The 20,696-nt window shown below is 37.8% G+C and overlaps 1 protein-coding gene across 3 annotated transcripts in view; it reads right to left on the bottom strand.

The window, feature by feature from the left end:
• The window catches only part of LOC110443490, a 28,230-nt gene extending 7,983 nt beyond the window's left edge, over positions 1–20,247 (bottom strand). Inside the window, exons 1-11 of one of the 3 annotated variants that reach the window (XM_021487719.1) lie at positions 20,092–20,247; positions 15,941–16,231; positions 13,844–14,548; positions 12,901–12,942; positions 11,730–11,909; positions 9,945–10,057; positions 8,886–8,960; positions 7,112–7,179; positions 5,402–5,645; positions 2,665–2,712; positions 323–370 (exon numbers count right to left, since the gene is read on the bottom strand). In XM_021487719.1, coding sequence (XP_021343394.1) covers positions 323–370; positions 2,665–2,712; positions 5,402–5,645; positions 7,112–7,179; positions 8,886–8,960; positions 9,945–10,057; positions 11,730–11,909; positions 12,901–12,942; positions 13,844–14,548; positions 15,941–16,231; positions 20,092–20,135 — 1,858 coding nt within the window. In that variant the 5' untranslated portion in view covers positions 20,136–20,247. The remainder of the gene's footprint in view (positions 1–322; positions 371–2,664; positions 2,713–5,401; positions 5,646–7,111; positions 7,180–8,885; positions 8,961–9,944; positions 10,058–11,729; positions 11,910–12,900; positions 12,943–13,843; positions 14,549–15,940; positions 16,232–20,091) is intronic. The other 2 variants (XM_021487720.1, XM_021487721.1) reach the window with 2 other exon arrangements.
• Between the last annotated feature and the right edge of the window lie 449 nt (positions 20,248–20,696).

The following is a 20,696-nucleotide window of genomic DNA, read 5'->3' on the forward strand; positions in this document are numbered from 1 at the left end:
CACCCGCCCGCCCGCTCACGTGATAACATAATACGTCCCCGTCTTCGACGGGCGTATAAAAAGCATTCATTTGATTCAGACACACCTGTTATGATCATTACACACCCCCTGTAGTAAACTAGGATCATTAGACCACAGTATGCAGATTTTAACTTATGTGAGTTTGGACTTGAATGAGGGATTTTCGATTAGATTGATATTTTTTTTTGTCAAAATGAAGGAATTCTCCTCCTAATGAGGGAGGGTTGACAGCGATGGAATTGATTTAGAAGGGATTGGAGCAGGGACCATGGACAGAGGACAATTGTATGTTCATAGGTACCTTTCCTGTCGCTGGAGGGAGATGTCTTTCTGTAGTAGTCTGACGAAGCTAAGGGGAGTAAAAACAACACAAATCAGTACACAACATATATCTGAATGGGGTAAATCAACACCAAGCAACTAGAAATGGTCTGAAGACACGACGGGTGCTCGGTTACACACACTTAAGCACTAAAGCAAGGACACAGAAGCAAAGCCAACAGGAAAGTTTACAATAAGGCATGCAACGTGCTGAAATCATAATATACAAAAAATATCTGAAATGTACTACATGAGAAAAAGCTATAACAAGAATCGATTTAGAAGATCACAGACTACAAACGACAATTTGAACAGCCCACCATCTGATGATGCTTATTGATGGTGTGCTAAAAATAACTCTTATATCTGCAAGGTAGCTAAAAATAACTCTTATATCTGCAAGGAAGCTAAAAATAACTGTTATATCTGTAAGGTAGCTAAAAATAACTGTTATATCTGCAAGGTAGCTAAAAATAACTCTTATATTAGACAATGACTGTCAACTGTGAATCTGTAAAGTAGCCTGCAGTAAAGGTAATCAATCAGTACCAGGTAAGTCCAAAACTTGTCGTCTTAAATTCCAAAAATAAAACCAATAACTTTTTTCTCAAGTTTAACTCCACTGCTGGTCCCTGAAATACCTCTGTGCAAACGATCAAAATCCTAACACTATCATCATTAACAGTTTAAAACTTGGACTGGAAAAATTTCATCGGAAGAATGATGAGTACTTACACAAAATTTCTCCCTTTCATTCAGAGGGGATAAAATAAGTTAACCGTTTCAGCATCTTGCTGTACATCGCTGGAATATTTCAGTCCAGCTAGACAATAACGAGTCCATTTTCAGTCCAGCTAGACAACAATGAGACCATTTTCANACTAGGATCATTAGACCACAGTATGCAGATTTTAACTTATGTGAGTTTGGACTTGAATGAGGGATTTTCGATTAGATTGATATTTTTTTTTGTCAAAATGAAGGAATTCTCCTNCAAGACCATTTTCAGTCCAGCTAGACAATAACGAGTCCATTTTCAGTCCAGCTAGACAGTAACAAGACCATTTTCAGTCCAGCTAGACAGTAAAGAGACCATTTTCAGTTCAGCTAGACAGTAAAGAGACCATTTTCAGTCCAGCTAGACAATACGAGTCCATTTTTCAGTCCAGCTAGAAAATAACGAGTCCATTTTCAGTTCAGCTAGACAGTAAAGAGACCATTTTCAGTCCAGCTAGACAATACGAGTCCATTTTCAGTCCAGCTAGACAATAACAAGACCATTTTAAGTCCAGCTAGACAGTAAAGAGACCATTTTCGGTCCAGCTAGACAGTAAAGAGTCCATTTTCAGTCCAGCTAGACAATAATGAGACCATTTTCAGTCAAGCTAGACAATAACGAGTCCATTTTCAGTCCAGCTAGACAATAATGAGACCATTTTCAGTCCAGCTAGACAATAACGAATCCATTTTCAGTCCAGCTAGACAATAACGATTCCATTTTCAGTCCAGCTAGACAGTAAAGAGTCCATTTTCAGTCCAGCTAGACAATAATGAGACCATTTTCAGCCCAGCTAGACAGTAAAGAGACCATTTTCAGTCCAGCTTGACAGTAAAGAGACCATTTTTTGTCCAGCTAGACAGTAAAGAGACCATTTTCAGCCCAGCTAGACAGTAAAGAGACCATTTTCAGTCCAGCTAGACAATACGAGTCCATTTTCAGTCCAGCTAGACAATAATGAGACGATTTTCAGCCCAGCTAGACAGTAAAGAGACCATTTTCAGCCCAGCTAGACAGTAAAGAGACCATTTTCAGCCCAGCTAGACAGTAAAGAGACCATTTTCAGTACAGCTAGACAGTAAAGAGACCATTTTCAGCCCAGCTAGACAGTAAAGAGACCATTTTCAGCCCAGCTAGACAGTAAAGAGACCATTTTCAGTACAGCTAGACAGTAAAGAGACCATTTTCAGCCCAGCTAGACAGTAAAGAGACCATTTTCAGCCCAGCTAGACAGTAAAGAGACCATTTTCAGCCCAGCTAGACAGTAAAGAGACCATTTTCAGCCCAGCTAGACAGTAAAGAGACCATTTTCAGTCCAGCTAGACAGTAAAGAGTCCATTTTCAGTCCAGCTAGACAATAATGAGACCATTTTCAGCCCAGCTAGACAGTAAAGAGACCATTTTCAGTCCAGCTAGACAGTAAAGAGACCATTTTCAGTCCAGCTAGACAGTAAAGAGACCATTTTCAGTCCACCTGGACTCTGTAGGATGATTAAGACTATTTCATATAGACCGTATTTAAGTATTTAAGGACTTATAGGTACCTTTCCTGTCGCTGGAGGGAGATGTCTTTCTGTAGTAGTCTGACGAAGCTAAGGGGAGTAAAAACAACACAAATCAGTACACAACATATATCTGAATGGGGTAAATCGACACCAAGCAACTAGAAATGGTCTGAAGACACGACGGGTGCTCTGTTACACACAAAATCACTAAAGCAAGGTTAAAGAAGCAAAGCAAAAGGGAAAGTTTACAAAAAGGTCATGCAACATGCTGTACTCATATAGTGTTTAGTCATTACTGTAAACATCTCCTAATATCACCGCCACTACATGGTCATACTTACTTTAAACATCTCCTAATATTACCGCCACTACATGGTCACACTTACTGTAAACAACTCCTAATATCACCGCCAGTACATGGTCACACTTACTGTAAACAACTCCTAATATTACCGCCAGTACATGGTCACACTTACTGTAAACATCTCCTAAAATTACCGCCACTACATGGTCATACTTACTGTAAACATCCCCTAATATCACCGCCACTACATGGTCATCCTTACTGTAAACATCTCCTAATATTACCGCCACTACATGGTCACACTTACTGTAAACAACTCCTAATATTACCGCCAGTACATGGTCACACTTACTGTAAACATCTCCTAATATCACCGCCACTATATGGTCACACTTACTGTAAATCATCTCCTAATATCACCGCCAATACATGGTCATACTTACTGTAAACATCTCCTAATATTACCACCACTACATGGTCACACTTACTGTAAACATCTCCTAATATCACCGCCACTACATGGACTCACTAACTGTAAACATCTCCTAATATCACCACTACTTCATGGTCATACTTACTGTAAACATCTCCTAATATCACCGCCACTATATGGTCACACTTACTGTAAATCATCTCCTAATATCACCGCCAGTACATGGTCACACTTACTGTAAACATCTCCTAATATTACCGCCAGTACATGGTAACACTTACTGTAAAAATCTTCTAATATCACCGCCACTACATGGTCACACTTACTGTAAACATCTCCTAATATTACCGCCACTACATGGTCACACTTACTGTAAACATCTCCTAATATCACCGCCACTACATGGTCACACTTACTGTAAACATCTCCTAATATCACCGCCAGTACATGGTCACACTTACTGTAAACATCTCCTAATATCACAGCCAGTACATGGTCACACTTACTGTAAACATCTCCTAATATCACTGCCAGTACATGGTCATACTTACTGTAAACATCTCCTAATATCACGCCAGTACATGGTCACACTTACTGTAAACATCTCCTAATATCACCGCCACTACATGGTCACACTTACTGTAAACATCTCCTAATATCACCGCCACTACATGGTCACACTTACTGTAAACATCTCCTAATATCACCGCCACTACATGGTCACACTTACTGTAAACATCTCCTAATATCACCGCCACTACATGGTCACACTTACTGTAAACATCTCCTAATATCACCGCCACTACATGGTCACACTTACTGTAAACATCTCCTAATATCACCGCCACTACATGGTCACACTTACTGTAAACATCTCCTAATATCACCGCCACTACATGGTCACACTTACTGTAAACATCTCCTAATATCACCGCCACTACATGGTCATACTTACTGTAAACATCTCCTAATATCACCGCCACTACATGGTCACACTTACTGTAAACATCTCCTAATATCACCGCCACTACATGGTCACACTTACTGTAAACATCTCCTAATATCACGCCAGTACATGGTCATACTTACTGTAAACATCTCCTAATATCACTGCCACTACATGGTCACACTTACTGTAAACATCTCCTAATATCACAGCCACTACATGGTCACACTTACTGTAAACATCTCCTAATATCACCGCCACTACATGGTCATACTTACTGTAAACATCTCCTAATATCACGCCAGTACATGGTCATACTTACTGTAAACATCTCCTAATATCACCGCCACTACATGGTTAACTTACTGTAAACATCTCCTAATATCACTGCCACTACATGGTCATACTTACTGTAAACATCTCCTAATATCACCGCCACTACATGGTCACACTTACTGTCAACAACTCTCCCAATACCCTTGTCAGTTCGTGTTCATACTTGCCACAAACATTTTCGTCCTTAACCACTGTCACTACATAAAAACTCTTGCTGTGAACATCTTCTAATGATCTTGTCACATGTCTTCACATTTTATGTAAATTTCAAAAGATCTCAAAACCACCGTCACGACATGTAAACACTTACTGCAAACGTCTCTACATGGCTTTCAGGTGGCCTTTGACATTTTGCAATAACAGTTCAACTAGACAGGTTCTTTCACATCCAAGAGTCAAAAGTAATTCCAAAACGTACTCTTAAGGGTCAATAGAAGCCCTGTCATTTGAGCGTTTGTATTTACAATAGGTTCGTCCGATTACCATTATATGTACATTGTCACATCTATTGTAAAAGTGCTCTTCTGATACCAGTCGTTACATATTTGTATTTACTAAATGTTTCAGCCTCACACCGCCATCATAACATGTTCTCACCGACTGTGAACGTCCCTTCATGTCAACATGTTCTCTTTCTCCATATACCACTAAATCATCTTATATTTCATTCAACCCTGAAATTTCATAATGAACTATTCCTACCTTTGAATTGGAAGAGTTCAAATGTGTCTTCAGGGTTGAATGAGTAAACACTTACTGTTTGAGCCTCGCCCTCTATAGTTGCTGTTGTAAGGGCGCCTGAATCCACGTGGACGGAAGTTTGGTATGAAGTTTGTCCCTTTATAGCTGCTTGTCCTTTGTTGGGTGGTGGTGCTGCTGCTGCTGCTGCTGCTGCCTCTGTTGTAGGTGTACGAGCCTCTGGTACGGAACCCCTGCCTGTAAGGTCGCCTGCTATACCGACCACGCCCTACGTACCCCTGGTCATCCTCACGAGTATCATGCTGTGGATGACAGTAGAATCAATTTGAGATGTGTTACTGGATATTTATATTATTGCCCTTGTGGAAGGAAAACACAATTCTTTGTTTCGCCGACATTTATCATGTTTCACGAGGTTAAAGGAACGTAAGTAACTGAGAAGAAACAAAGAACCACGTTTCCCTACCACAACGAAAATAAATATTTTATAAAACAACAACACAGTAGTTACGATTATCAAGTTGACACGTCATTGTTGTCGTCTGCTTCAGTCACTCAGAACCCAGTTATTGTTGTCAGGTTGCTAGAGAGGGCTCCATATAGGGGAAATACAAGCCATTCAAATTGATATGTCTTGCCTGTGCCCCGCTTTGACCATCAATGCAAATGTCAAGCTTAGTTGGTCTAGCACTTACAGTTTCAATGAAACAAACTTAATTGCAAAAATTCAATGTTGATGGAGATCCTGACAAAGTCAATGGACCATGAAAGGTAGGCCGCATCCAGCATTTGTTGCATGGGTTGAGATGCACTACCTAAGATGCATGTATGGTCCAAGTTTGGTTGGTCTAGCACTTATACTTTCAGTGAAACTAACTTAAACACAAACTAACTTAAATGCAAAAACTTAACGTTGAAGCTGCAGCCGCCATCGTTCCCGGAAAAGCATCACCATGGTCTCACTTCCGCTACTTTGTGGCGGGGAGACAATGACTGAGAAACGTTAATGTGTAAGGTTGACACAATATTTTATAGCCCCATCACGTAATCAAGATAATCCAATCAGACACGCTGATTTATACAAATGTAGATGTGGCATAATTAAAGGTATTAAAGAGCAAAAACCAATGCCCAAATTTGAGTGTTGTTCAACCAGAAGAGCTTATTGTGAGGAAACCCATGTTCTATTCACAGTAACAGTGATTATAAACCTGAGACCTGATACACAATCCCTAGAAAGCACTTTCAGCAAGGAAGCAAAGACATTTCAAGTATTATAGGCCCATGAGAACTTGTATCATACATAGGGTAAATTTGTGTATCCGGTTGAAACGGTTGAACCTGTAAAGAAAACGACAGGCACAGAATTGAACTGAAGCTGATCTTAGGAAAATTTGGCATGTGTAGATTGAGGGGTCCAGACGTACCTGACTGAAAATAAACTGCTGAATATTGCTAGTTTACGTTATTTCTTTCTAAAAAAATGTCAAGCCACATGTAGATTTTAAGATACGCTATGCAATTAAGTGGACAGTTAAAAGAAGAGCATAATATTCATTGTTTTTTATTCTCCAAAACTGTGCATTTTTAGCTCTGCTTATAGAACGGTCCAAGTGCGTTCGTTAATCGTGGAATATTTCTGCGCCACGCGTACCATTTCAACCGGGATACGTGAATGTAGCCCTAGTGTATGTATCAGTTGATACTACACAGAATGGGTTGTATGATAGGTAATATGATGAGTTTCATGGGCGACCTTTGGACTTACCTCATAGTACATCGGGTTTTTAGGAATCATCTCCGGCTTGTCCTTCCATTCCTCCTGCTTGAAGAGATCTGAAAACATGACGCACAAGTGTTTAGGTATTCCCAGTAAACAAAGTGTGCCGATCTGTAACTTTCCTAACTTGTTATGTGTTTAGATGAAAACTCACTTTATACACATTGTTCTGAGGTATGTACCAAGGGATGCTTTATGATCAATTAAGACTAAAATCCCTACACTCAAACTCAATGAGTGATATTAAAAAAAATAACCCCTATTTATCATATGAATACTGTGTTATGCAGTGTCATAAAGCCATCACATAAATTATGTTTATGTAACAATTAAAGTAGTATCACTCCCAAAATAACGTCACAAACGAATAGGAACAATCAATGTGACGTCAAGTCATTGTGAAGCGGACACAATTTTCAATGTTTCAGAGGCGACCAAGTGCAAAATATTTGTTTCAGATCACAACTAAAAACACTGACAGGTCAGTAAGGGCCCCGTCTTGTGGCAATATATCCCCCATAATCATCAAGAAGCAATCTGCCCATAAAGCTGAACTTGACGTTTGGACGTCAAAAAGAATCGCAAGGAAGCAAAATATACATTTTACATGTACTATGATGTGAGTCTTGTTTCCTTCCACCTCCATATTTTCTAGGCTAACAGAAATGTAAATACCGGTGCAAAACTCATTTGTTAGCTTTGATTTGTTTTATTTCACATTATATACCTCCTACATCAAGAGCCAGGGTCAAAGTCAGAGATCCACTTTGTCTTTGACCTTTGGACCCAAATGACCTTGACCATTAACCTAGTGACCCTGAACTTTGGTCAGTTGACTTATTCTTTAATTCCGACCAACTTTGCTTCTTGATATCATAACAAAATGTTCATCAGTGAAAAATACAAAACTTGACCTTGACCCTTTGAACCCCTAACCTGGACCTAAGGTCAGTTGACTCTGTGTTAAGTTCTGAACATCATTGCTTCATAATGTCATAACAAAATGTTCATCAGGGAAAAGGTACAAAATTTAACCTTGACCTTTGACCCAATGACCTTGACCTTTGGTCAGTTGACTCCTTGTTTAATTCTGATCAACTTTGCTTCATCATGTCATAACAAAATGTTTATCAGTGAAAAGATGCAAATTTGACCATGACCTTTGAATCTAATTACCTTGACCTTTGACCTCGACTTTTTACCTCAGTGTTTCTCTTTGTTTGATTGCGAACAACTCACTTCATAATGTCATAGCGAAATGTTCACCAGTGAAAAGCTACAAAATTTGACCTTGACCCCGGACCCGATGGCCTTGACCTTTGGTCAGTTGAATCCTTGTTTAATTCTGATCAACTTTGCATCATGATGTCATAACAAAATGTTCATCAGTGAAAAGATGTAAAATTTGACCTTGACCTTTGAACCTAATGACCTTGACCTTTGACCTTGATTTTTTACCTTAAGGTGTATTTTTGTGAACTGAACATCTTGACCAAGTTTCATGTACATCGGTCAATAAATACCAAAGTTATCAGCCAGGAACAGAAGTTGTGGACGGACAGACAGACAGAGCGATTACTATAAGGCACCCGTATCTCCGATACCGGGCCCTAATTATTCGTTCCCTTCATATTAGATGTATGATACTCGTTTTGGATCCAAAACTTGTATCATACATCTAATAAAAAGGTTAACTTATGACAGATCCTCTATTCATGTACATGTATATGTCTGTAACCCGAACGTCTAGTGTCACCATTACCTGCGTCCAACCTCCCTGGACGATTAGAAAAATCGGGTAAAACTTCTGTTTCGGTCGCCTGTTTTTGTCTGCTATCTGAACAAATAAAATGAGAAAGAAACATAAGTTCAGTGTGCATTCGCTCTCTATCGATACGCATACGTCCTGTGTCAGGTGACATTAACTTCGTCACATTGTTATATAGGTCAACAATACAAATTCCTCGACACATTGTTATACAGGTCAACAATACAAATAACTCGTCACATTGTTATACAGGTCAACAATACAAATTACTCGTCATATTGTTATACAGGTCAACAATACAAATTACTCGTCACATTGTTATACAGGTCAACAATACAAATCACTCGTCACATTGTTAAACGGGTCAACAATACAAATTACTCACTCAATCATCACTTGACAAATGGACCAGTCAGTCTCGAGATGTTGCGACACATTTGATATGTACACTGTTTGTGCAAACTTTGAAATTACATTTCCAAACTGATGAATCGTATTGAAGATGTAAGAATAACTTGTCATGTGCGCTTTCAGCATGCATAACAAATATTAAGATTAAGACAAGAGGTAACAAAATAATTGACCATGACAAGACGAAACAATTAACATTTTGACAAGACAGTGTTTGAGGCAAAAGGTAAAATGTATTTTAATTACCTTAGCAATGCTTTTGTCCAGGTAAGAATCAATTACACAAAATACAGAACAGGGTAAGAAAAATAATTGAGAAAAAGTGCAAAAGGAAAAGAAGGCAAAGAGGAACTCATATATATAATCTGTGAAGCAGGAAAATTTAGGCGCTCGTTAGCATTCAATGATTCCAGCACTGCCCAACCATGTCCTCATTCACAGCTGAGTAGACTGGAACACGCGCCGGAGTAAAGTATCTTGTTCAAAGATACAACACAGTGCCGTGACATGACTCAAACTTGTAACTCTACGGTCACGAGCCAGGTGTCCTACCATTAGACTACCGTGCCTCCAATGAAAGCTTGATACTGATTGGCTAATCATTCCATCAATCCTCGATTCTGTAAAAGGCTGACATCCTACCTGAGGATCTACTACGATCCTGTCGTCTGTCTCCCATCTTGTCGCTGTATCTTTCCTTACTTTGGACCCTGTCATCACGGTGGCTGTGTTTCCTCTTAGCTTCGATCTTCTTCCTGTTCAATATACAACTCTTCCGATATCTTAATCTGTCGGAAATTCTAAATACAGTAAAAACAAGCTATTTTTAAGTTTTAAAAAGGCATCACCATCATGTAAAAATGCAAGAGGCACGTGTACATTGGGCCAGAATCACCAAACTGTTTTTTTTATTATTATTTTGTTATCTGAACTAATTTAGGGAAGATGAAAATGACTCTGCTGATAATGTTTGCCAGGATTTTTTTGCCAAGTTAAATTTCCGCCCTTCACTTGTATAATCCGTTTTCAGGCAGTGTAATTTTAGCCCTTCACATATTATTATTATTATTATGTATGTATCAATAGGTAAAGATGATAATAGTCCTGGTTCTATCTCAAGTCTCTGTTCTACTACAAGATCTTAGAAAACTATCGGAAAATAAGTGCATACTATTTTGATTCCTACTGCAAGGACAGACACTTCGGAGTTCATCATACCTATTCTTACGGAACGTCATAGTTTGCATCATTCATTCATACCTGGATAGCGAAAGACAAAGCTGATGAGACTCACCATGCACTAGGAAGATTCCTAGTGTGTCATCACATGGTTGAAGTATTCCTACATAATGTAAACTGATCTGAAGTTTTATTATTTTATTCAAACACACCTTGTTATTACTGTTACAAAGAAAGGCACCACATTTCTAACCTTATACCTGTGTATTTGTATTAAACTTGTTCTGATGATGACACACTTGTGTCAAAACTAATCAATGTAAACTTGGATTAAAGCTGTTATACCCAGCACGATGTTGTCATGGTCGTCTTTACATATTGATGTCTCTATTTATGGCCAGACTTGTGTGTTTTCCTTGTGGAATCTGTATGCTGGGTAACACAGAACTTCGCCGGACTCTTTGCACAGACTTGGGTCCCCACTCCCCGTATTATGTATGTATGTTATGTGCTTATTTTACGGCTATGATAAATATACCATCATTACAGAGGGCAAAAGTTCAACTGGGGTACAACTTTCCTAGTATACTGCAGTACATTGGAAACCATGATGGTTATCTTAAGATTTTTATCCGACCAAAACAATTACAAAAATACTTGTGCGGGATCAAAACAGTCATTTCTACTATGATCTTGTGAATAAATTGAATTCAGTATATGGTGGTAAACCACTTCAATGGTTTCAAGGTACAATCTTTTGTGGTAACCACGTAGAAAACAAACAGTATCCAAGTAAAAAATAAAATTTGTATTCACTAATAGGATTCGATTACTAACAGGAAACCACATTGAACATCATAAGATGCCATTCGGATTGATATAGTTCACCTATGCCCCGCTTTGACCATCAATGCAAAAATCAGAGACACTAACCTAAATGCAAAAACTGAATGTTGATGGAGATGCTGACAAAGTCAATGGACCATGAAAGGTAGGCTGCATCAGGCATTTGATGCATGGGTTGAGATGTACTACCTAAGACGCATCGATCTATGGTCCAAGTTTGGTTGGTCTAGCACTTATACTTTCAATGAAACTAACTTAAATGCAAAAACTTAATGTTGAAGCCGTCGCCAGAAAAGAAACACCTTATTCCTGCTTCCACTTCGTGGCGGAAGACAAAAAGCAGAAAAAATGCAAAATATATCTTTTTCGGGATCCTGTCCTTCTAAATGACGTATATTTTACCTAGCATCAAAATGTTGGTCATCTTCGTCGTCGTCTTCGTCGTCGTCGTCATGGCGCCTCTTCTGCAGGCTATGACGGAGATCGTTTGGGTTGCGCTGAATACGCGTCACCTTTGCTTCATCTTTGAACCTGGCATCGGTCAGTAAACTTTCATACCGTGGATCAGGTCGAGGATCAAACCTGGTGAAAAAAAACAATGAAGTTCAAATCTGTACGTGAACCTCCAAGTGATGATTACATCATTGCTATGTCGTACACTTCAAAATATGCTTGTTCACAGAAAAATAAAAAGTCATCTACACACACCTACAGTTATAACAACAGTTTGTGGTCTAAAGACATTAGCCATCCTCGATACTCCGGGGGTTACGCTCACTTTCGCTCTCTGCACGCCTGGAATGTGTCGTAGCAAAATTGAAGGCTCAGTGTGTGCCATCTTGTTGATGAGACTAGAAGACTAGTTTGATCCTTTGGCCCAATAACCACGGATAAAAAAATTACTGATTTGAACTCGGGTGTTGCTTCTTTGTAATCTTCAAAGAACAGGTATCAGCCGGGCAATCGGTCAGGTGTTTTAACCTGAGACCAATTAAACAGCTGATTTTGTGCCTTCAATTTTGCCATGACATATTCCAGGGGTGCAGAGAGCGTAAGTGAGCGTAACCCCTGGAGTATATATCATGCCTAATATATAGGCACACCAAGAGAGCAAACACAAATTATCTTGATCTTCATATAAGGTTCACAGGTGTCATTGAAAATTCAAAACATCTTAAAACCAATAATCAGTGATCTTGTATAGTTTTTCCAGGCGAGTCATGGACATATTTTATCAAAATGTTAGTGAGTCCCTGCAGGCCCTTACTAAGAGATGTAGTAGGTTCTCAGAATCTGATTGAGTCCCACAGAAAAGGCACGAGTCCAGGACTCAAACATTTCAGTTCCAACTATTACAGCATTATATTTACATTTGAATAATGTGCAAAAATTCTTCAATTTTCATTTTTTTTCAATTACTGAAATGAACTAGATCCTATTAAAATCTACAATGAATTCATTTTTGCACATTTTAATTTGGAATGTGCATATGGCACCTTTTCAATTCCCTCCCTAATCCATTGGCGATGCAGTATGTATGTTAAGTTTGCAATCTTTATATATAAGAACTTACTTGATCTGTGGTTCAATGTAACGTGAACTATGGCCTGCTTTCCTGAAATAAAAAAGTTAACTCCATGAAATAGAGAAGATACAAATATATATAAATAACAAGGCGATGCAGACAATACAAAGACCCTCACACTGTTAAAGTCATAATAAATGCAAATTTGATTTTGACTGTAAAAGTCATAATAAATGCAAATTTGATTTTGACTGTAAAAGGTGGAAATCAAATTTGTAGTGATGTTTGTGACCATGAGTGTGAAGGTTTTATAGGATTGGAGAAGAAATGAAGTCGATGGTGACCCTTTTTGTTTTTAGTATCGAAGGCCACTTACAAAAGTTGTGTATGAATGAACAAACAAACAGGTAGATCCCTAAACGGTATACAGGGAAATTTTCGCTGCAGTTTGATTTTTGCCTTTTTCCATTTATCATTACAGCAAACATTTGTAGACAACATAATATTCTTAGAAATTAAATGAGCGAATTTAATATTGGACGAAGAAAAATTTTACCGTCGAAGGACGAAAATTTGACAGGGCCAACATTTTCTGGTATGCAGTATATATAACCTCCATGGCACGTTGTGCAAAATTATAGCTAGAAAACATCAATAAGCTAAGGCATGAATGAATGCCCCTTTGACCCTGTTAGTGACCTATAGAAAGCAACATTGACCTCAGCCGTAGGGTCAATGTTGAAATCTCTGAAATACGAACTCCTCCAAAGTTTTCTCATACTTGACCTTTATAATTATTAAAGCTGTGAAAATCTGTTCGTAAATCAAGTTGCTAGAGTCATGAAAATGAATTATTAAATATATTAAATCTTTACTTTATACAACAGGATGGAATGGAAGACATGTGTAACACTATGTATTTAAAATACTGTTAACATTTTTCAGTATAAATCCGTTAAGTATGAGGTTATAAAAAAAGTTATATATTTACCCTTGTATGATTCGACGGTCTGTCTCGTATGAATCTCGACGGCCCTTAGGTTTTGAGTGTGCCACACTGATTGTCCTCTTCTCCTCGTAAACCTCGTCATCCAAGATGTCGTCGTGGCGAAAAACTTTTATCTCCTCTCGGTCGAAGATTGGATATTTTCCCTCATCTTTCCTGTGAACATCCAACGTATCTCCTTGCCGGAAACTGCGTATGATTTGTTGATGAGAGTCATGGACCATATTGGGGCCCCGACGATGTATACCTATTGTAATGTTGTCCTCTACAATCAGTGGCAATTCTAAGTCATCGAAAAACTGAAAACGGTTATTTAACGTCATTTTTATTCCCGTTGTGTGGCTCTGTGGAATCGAGATCGGCCCTGTAATGGATGTGAATTTAGCTGCAGCAGGAAACAACATGGCGGAAGGGCCCTGCCCCATATTATATTCCGGTGAGGGGCTCCTCCTTCTCTGGGCCCCAGATCGGCCCTTACCATCTCTATCACTGTACTGAAAGGATTGCTCTGGTGACCATGACCTTCGTGTTTTAAGGTCAAACCTGTCATGTTTTGACCCTGTGTATATTGGCGATCTGTCCCTATTACCGCTAGACTCTGACAGCCTATGTTGTTTGGACCCTGTATAGATTGGTGACCTTCCTCTGTTACCACCTGCCTCTAACGGCCTGGAGTTGTCCAACTTGTCTCTATAAGTGAAATTTAAATAAAATGTTAGAAGGTCAAAAAGGTAAGTAAGCAGCACTTACCAAAATTTAAAAAAAAGAGAAAAAGTAATACAAGTCTCACTAACCTGTAATACCCTCCCCCCTTTGTCCTTACCATGACCTTCAAATACTGTTACACAACCCAAGGGCTTTCAATTGACCCTTGAGAGTATGTTTGTGACTCCTCAAACTGATCTTTGACCTTTGGGTGTTAAAGGACAGGTCTATTTGACATATGTTTTGACTCTAAAATTCTGAGAAAAAAATCTAAAAAAAACTGCTAAATGTTAAAGATCAACTGACAGACCTGAACCCTGGTACACACATTGAACTCATGAATTAAGACCTGAAAATGTTATACGAATCTCTGTCTGATCATTATTCCGTCTTTCTGTATTGCAGAGTTATCTGCTCTTGTGAGCAGGGATTGATTGTTATGTCATTAGTTTGTGTGAGAAAATTACATGGTTTTCTCAAAAATTTATGATGTTACTCTCACAAACAAATGACGTAACAATCAATACCTGCTCACTAGAGCAGATAACTCTGCAATACGAAAAAACGGAATTGGCACTTATAAGAACCTAAAGCTACATGTATTGAATAAAGAAAATGCTAAAAGCGACAGAAGTAGGCAATAATACATGTAGCATGATATACAGTTATAAATATGTTTAAGTGACTTTAACTTTTAAATTTTAACCCGAAAATTGAAGCGAAGCAAGAGCCTTGAGCATCATAATAATACATATGAACACTTAAGTTTTTACAACTCAAGTTACAAATGTATATGATATGTGGTAACTGGCTTTCTTCACATGTACATAGATTCAATATTTTGGACATACCTCAATAATAATAATAATAATTGGAGGTTCTTATATACCGCTTTATCACAACCTAGTTCGTAGGTCATCTCAAAGCGGTTCAAAAATTATTATCCGTAGTTATAGGGTCTAAGCGGAGTAAAGTATCTTGCTCAAAGATACAACACAGTGCTATGCCGTGGCTCGAACCTGCAACCCTTCGGTCTTGAGCCCGACGTCCTACCAATAGACTACCGTGCCTTCATCATGATGACCTATGCTTATATTACCTCCTTTGTGATGAGGTGTGCTTTCTTTAAATTTGTGATGAGGCATGCTTACCACCTTTTATGATGAGGTGTGTTTAGCTCATGTGAAGTGAATTCTTACCTCCTTTTAAACGAGGAGTGCTTACCTCTTTTCTGATGCAATGTGCTTACCCCCAATTGGGATGAGCCTTGCATTACCTCCATTGTGATGAGATGTGCTCACCTGCTTTGTGATAAGGCGTGCTTACCTTGAGCTCCTTTGTAATGAACTGACCTCCTTTTTCATGCTGTGTGCTTACCTCCTTTGTAATTGAGTGTGTGATGTCTTAGGCCGTGCTGTTGACTTGTGTGGAGGAGGTGAACCTCGTCCGTATGGTGAAGGTGTTCTGCTCCTCTTTTTCAAATTGTATGGTTTGCCGGAGGGTATCCTTTTCCTTGCAGAAGCAGCGTAATTCCGGTGTTGACTCTGATGAAACTTAGAAGGTGGCGATTTACGTCTGGCGGATCGTGGTGACCTTGATCTTGATTTCAAATATTTGCTTTTCTTTTGATATGGAGAAAGAGACCTTGATCTACTACTTGAATAAGACCTGAAAAATACAAAAATTGAAAATATTGATATACAAATAATACTTAATAAATTATTATTTAGAAGGAGGGCTATATGCTAATCATGACAAATTCTTTTGACCAACGCAAACATATATTTCAATCTACAAATTTATATATACAAATAACCAGTATATCAACTAGAATTATACATCTACTTCCAAATACCCCGGTACATTGAATTGTCTCTAACAAGTTTGTTCTGATTCATCAGTTTAGTTGGATATGTTATTTTATCAAATCAATGTCTATCTATTTCTGCTAAATTCCCTAAACATCGGTTTTTAAGATCATATTCACATCCTAAACCCAATCATGCACAATATTCTAGAATCTCATTTCATGATTATGAAGATCAGAACAACCTTTCTTTATATTTATATTAGTTCTATTGTAAAAGTAGATATATTTGTTTCTGAAACTTATTATGTGTTTTATGTACAGCTATTTTGTCAATATGTATGCATATATGTGTTGACTAAGTGAATGTGAACAATAAAAAATGTCTCCAGCCCTTTATCTACTTCAATACATTGAGTAGTATTGTGAATTACATTAAATATTAAAGCTGACAGTGCAAGTAAAAAAGCTTTCAATTGAGATTTTTTTAAAAACTTTTTCTGGTTTTGAGATCTTCCCCATCTCTTTCGACTATCGCTTCTATCGATACCCATACTCGTTACCAAGCAATTCCAAGGACAAACTTAAATGTTGATCCTTCCTAAGAAACTATTTTTGGAAGAGATTGGATGGGGAAGATCTCAAAACCAGAAAAAAATATCTCAATTGATAGCATTTTTACTTGCACTGTCAGCTTTAATTTAAGTACCATGAGGTTTTACCGTATCTTGGAACTAAGGGATTCGAAATAGATCTGATATTTTAAAATAATAAAACCTAAGACCCTTCTTTAACTGACTCAAGTTCAAAGCTGTATCAGCTGTAAGTCTGTGTTACAATTTACAATCAAATGTCAACATGTACCGGTAATTCTATAATTACAATAAGGCGTATTTCATTTTTCAGTCTGTAACATATGTCTGTAATTAAAAGAATTTCAAGTAATACATGTATCCATTTCATTTATCCTCAAGAACATAAAAAAATCTTGAAATTCTTAAAATCTAATTTCTTCACAGTTGATTTACTATTTCAGAGCCTAACGCATAATTACATATATAGCTTGAGTGTTCTAGGGTAGAAATTGTCAATGACCAGTACATGTACAACAGCCGGTATTCAGTATGTCTTCATGATCATGAGATTGAAATCAACCAATGTGAATAGAATACAGTACCCTATGTTTGGGTTTAGCTCCTACATTGTATATATGTAATAGGAGCGGAAAAATCCACAGCGCTACTAGTAGTACTAGTGTAACCAGACCAGGGTTTGAACCCGAGACCTTCCGAACTCTAGACAGCCGCTCTACCAATTGAGCTACCTGGTCGATGACGATCGACTGAACTGAGTTCTGCTACATTCCTTCCTCCTTTTTCTAAGTCTTTGCCTCCAAAGACACAACTAGTTTCGGTATCCCCTTGTCAAGCATTAACCTTGTACTTCAAAAAAGAGTTGGTCGACGATTGACCCAGGCCAGTTTCACTACATATATATGGGTTACTTTGAGCTCTATCTCTACTGTAGATGCTATATATATTCTGATGGTATGATGACAACTTTTGATCTTCTGTGGATAAATAGATAATGTGAGAATCGCACATGGTGGAAGAAATGCAATGCCAGCTAAACTCTGTGGGTTTACCCAGTTCAAGCACCCATCTGTAACTGTGGTCATTATTTTTTCAATCCCTCTGGTAGGAGTTGAAACCATGGACCTTGATCTGGTTTACACTAGTTTAACACTAAAACGTATAAGCTAATACATAATTTTATTAACCCTTTCACCCCTAAATAACTTTAGTCGACTCTACCATGCATTGATATGGCTAATATATAATATTATTAAGATCTAGTAGAGAAGTTCTACCAAGCCCAGTTGGTAGGAATTGAATAAACTAGCTAGTATTATTTTACCAGGGTAACATACTCCCCTTCAAAGAATTTGTCAAGTTTTTCTTGAGTCATAGTGATTCTTGTGTTTTTATCAATATTTCCCATATCTCTACATGGGGCCATTATAACAGAAGTCATTTGTTTTAATGATCTGCTAATTAGAGTTGAACCTGGGACCTCTGGTTTACTAGTCTTACTCTCTACAGAATGAGCTAAGCCGAAGAAGACATAATTTAGGAAGCAGCTATTATTTTACAAAGGTGCACAAGACATATCTGTAGTTTGCAGGTCCTGGTCTGTCACAATAACAAATGCACAAAAATAGTCCCCGTAGACTTGTAACACTAAGATCATTTATCTTTTTTTTCATGAACAGTTCACCTTCACTTCCTGATATCAATTCATGGACTGGTACAGCATACTTTCAACGATCCTGGCTATTCAAATCTGATTGCTTTGTGCTTATGTCATGAAATCGGTGTTAGGTCGTTTCGGTAACAAGACGGAGGTTGTTTCGGGACTTTTTTCCGGGTCATTTCCCCGTTATTTTCTACTGTTTGTTTAGCACACATGTTTATGTCTGGTTGTTTAGCACACATGTTTAAGTTTGTTTTGTTTACTTTTTCATTGAGTAGTTTTCAAAATTTAGTAAAAAAAGAGTAAAGAGATGAGACTTTATAGTTAGCTGAAGTGTCACATATAATGTAATTATTTATTGTTACATATGGTATACATTTTTATATTGTATAATACTTGTTATATGAAATAAGAATAAAATCATTTGTTGTTGTCCTTTCGATTGCAGAGATTTGAAAACGATAGAAAATGTGTGAAATGCAGACACACACCCTACTAGTCTACATTGTAAAATTGTGTACTTTTTATGTGCAGAATTTACTGTCAAGATAGTACTTTTGTAAAACGGGAAACTTGATAAAGTTGGCCACATTAATAGGGAATAGAGTAAAATGGAAACATGTTGTCACGATATCAAACAAGGAACCTTCAATAACGAATGAAATTATGTAAAAATAATTGATTAATTGATATTGCACGTTCGGTACTTGTAATGGGATTAGTTTCATCAAATTAACAACTTGTTGTCAATCAGGTAGTACATGTCTGCAGGTACGTATATACCCCAAGCAATCCGAGCGTGGCGTTAATTGGCAAAAATAATTATCCCAAGCACGGGTAGGTCGAGCCACCATATGCGTACTCTTGTGTACACATAAATCGTGGCGTCATTGCTTATAGGCTACGACGAAAGCTGTACATGTGTTTACACAGATTTTTATGAAACGGGAAAGAGAAATGTAACTTGTAACATTCATTTATATTTTTATGATATTTTTTATATGTCCCGAAACGACTTAATTTTGTCCTGAAACGACTTGTTACCGAAACGACTAGCATTCATGAAATCAATTCCCTTTAAGACTTATATATAATTATGGGAACGTGGAATTATCATGTCATCGTTATTCTTCGGATTATTCGAATCAAGCACTCCAAAACCGTATACCAAGTGTTTAAAAGAAATATACTCAGAAGTAACCTTATATTTGTATACGTAGACAGCAATAATAATAAGGAAGTATACGGTAACTCGACTCCGAAGCAGCTAAACCCAAAAGTCTACTGTACTGTACGGAGCAAGCACAGGGTTTCGTTACAAATGTCTGAAATACACACATATGCTACTGGTATACGAACCCCTGGCCCTGTGGAGCAGGCATGAAATCAATAAACAACATCATGAACATGCTAAATAGTTAGTGATTTGCATCCCGATGGTCCTTGACATGAAATATATGCACACTACCTTTGGTTCCTATGTCCAATTGGCTTTCCTTTTGGTGGAGGCATATTGGTAATGCGGTCGCTTTTTATTATAATAACTAAAGTATTAACCAAACAGATTACACCGCATTTTCACCCATGGTCAGCGCCATTGCTCAAACTTCAGCGCCCCCTATGCAAGAAGGAAGGGAGGTAAGCTGGAAACCCCACTTGGTCCGGATTCTCGTGTCGCCGTGTGGTAGCCTAGGCTATGCATTGGGAACCTTTTCCCGTGGAAGGATATATATATATAAGCTTTAATAAATAATTTTCAGAAGAAACTCCATACATTGGGAACATTTCAAATGACTTCTTTTAGAATCGATGACGTTGCACGACTGTTGTGTTTGTTTATCTTTTCAACTGAAGATTTTTTTAGCATGATCTAAAAACTATAGAAATATAGAAATAAATAAAAACATAAAAAAGCCAACATTTAACAAGGATGATAGGCCTAGTTCAATTCAATATTAAAGAAAAAATATATCTGCAATATTTTTAACGCAATCTGTAGCTCTTACTACATTTGTATCACTTGAGACTATTGTCATTGCAGAATTTCGGGCCTCACTCATGACTTTTCAAAAC

Source organism: Mizuhopecten yessoensis, unplaced genomic scaffold, assembly GCF_002113885.1.
Source record: "Mizuhopecten yessoensis strain PY_sf001 unplaced genomic scaffold, ASM211388v2 scaffold716349, whole genome shotgun sequence".
Lineage (NCBI taxonomy): Eukaryota > Metazoa > Mollusca > Bivalvia > Pectinida > Pectinidae > Mizuhopecten > Mizuhopecten yessoensis.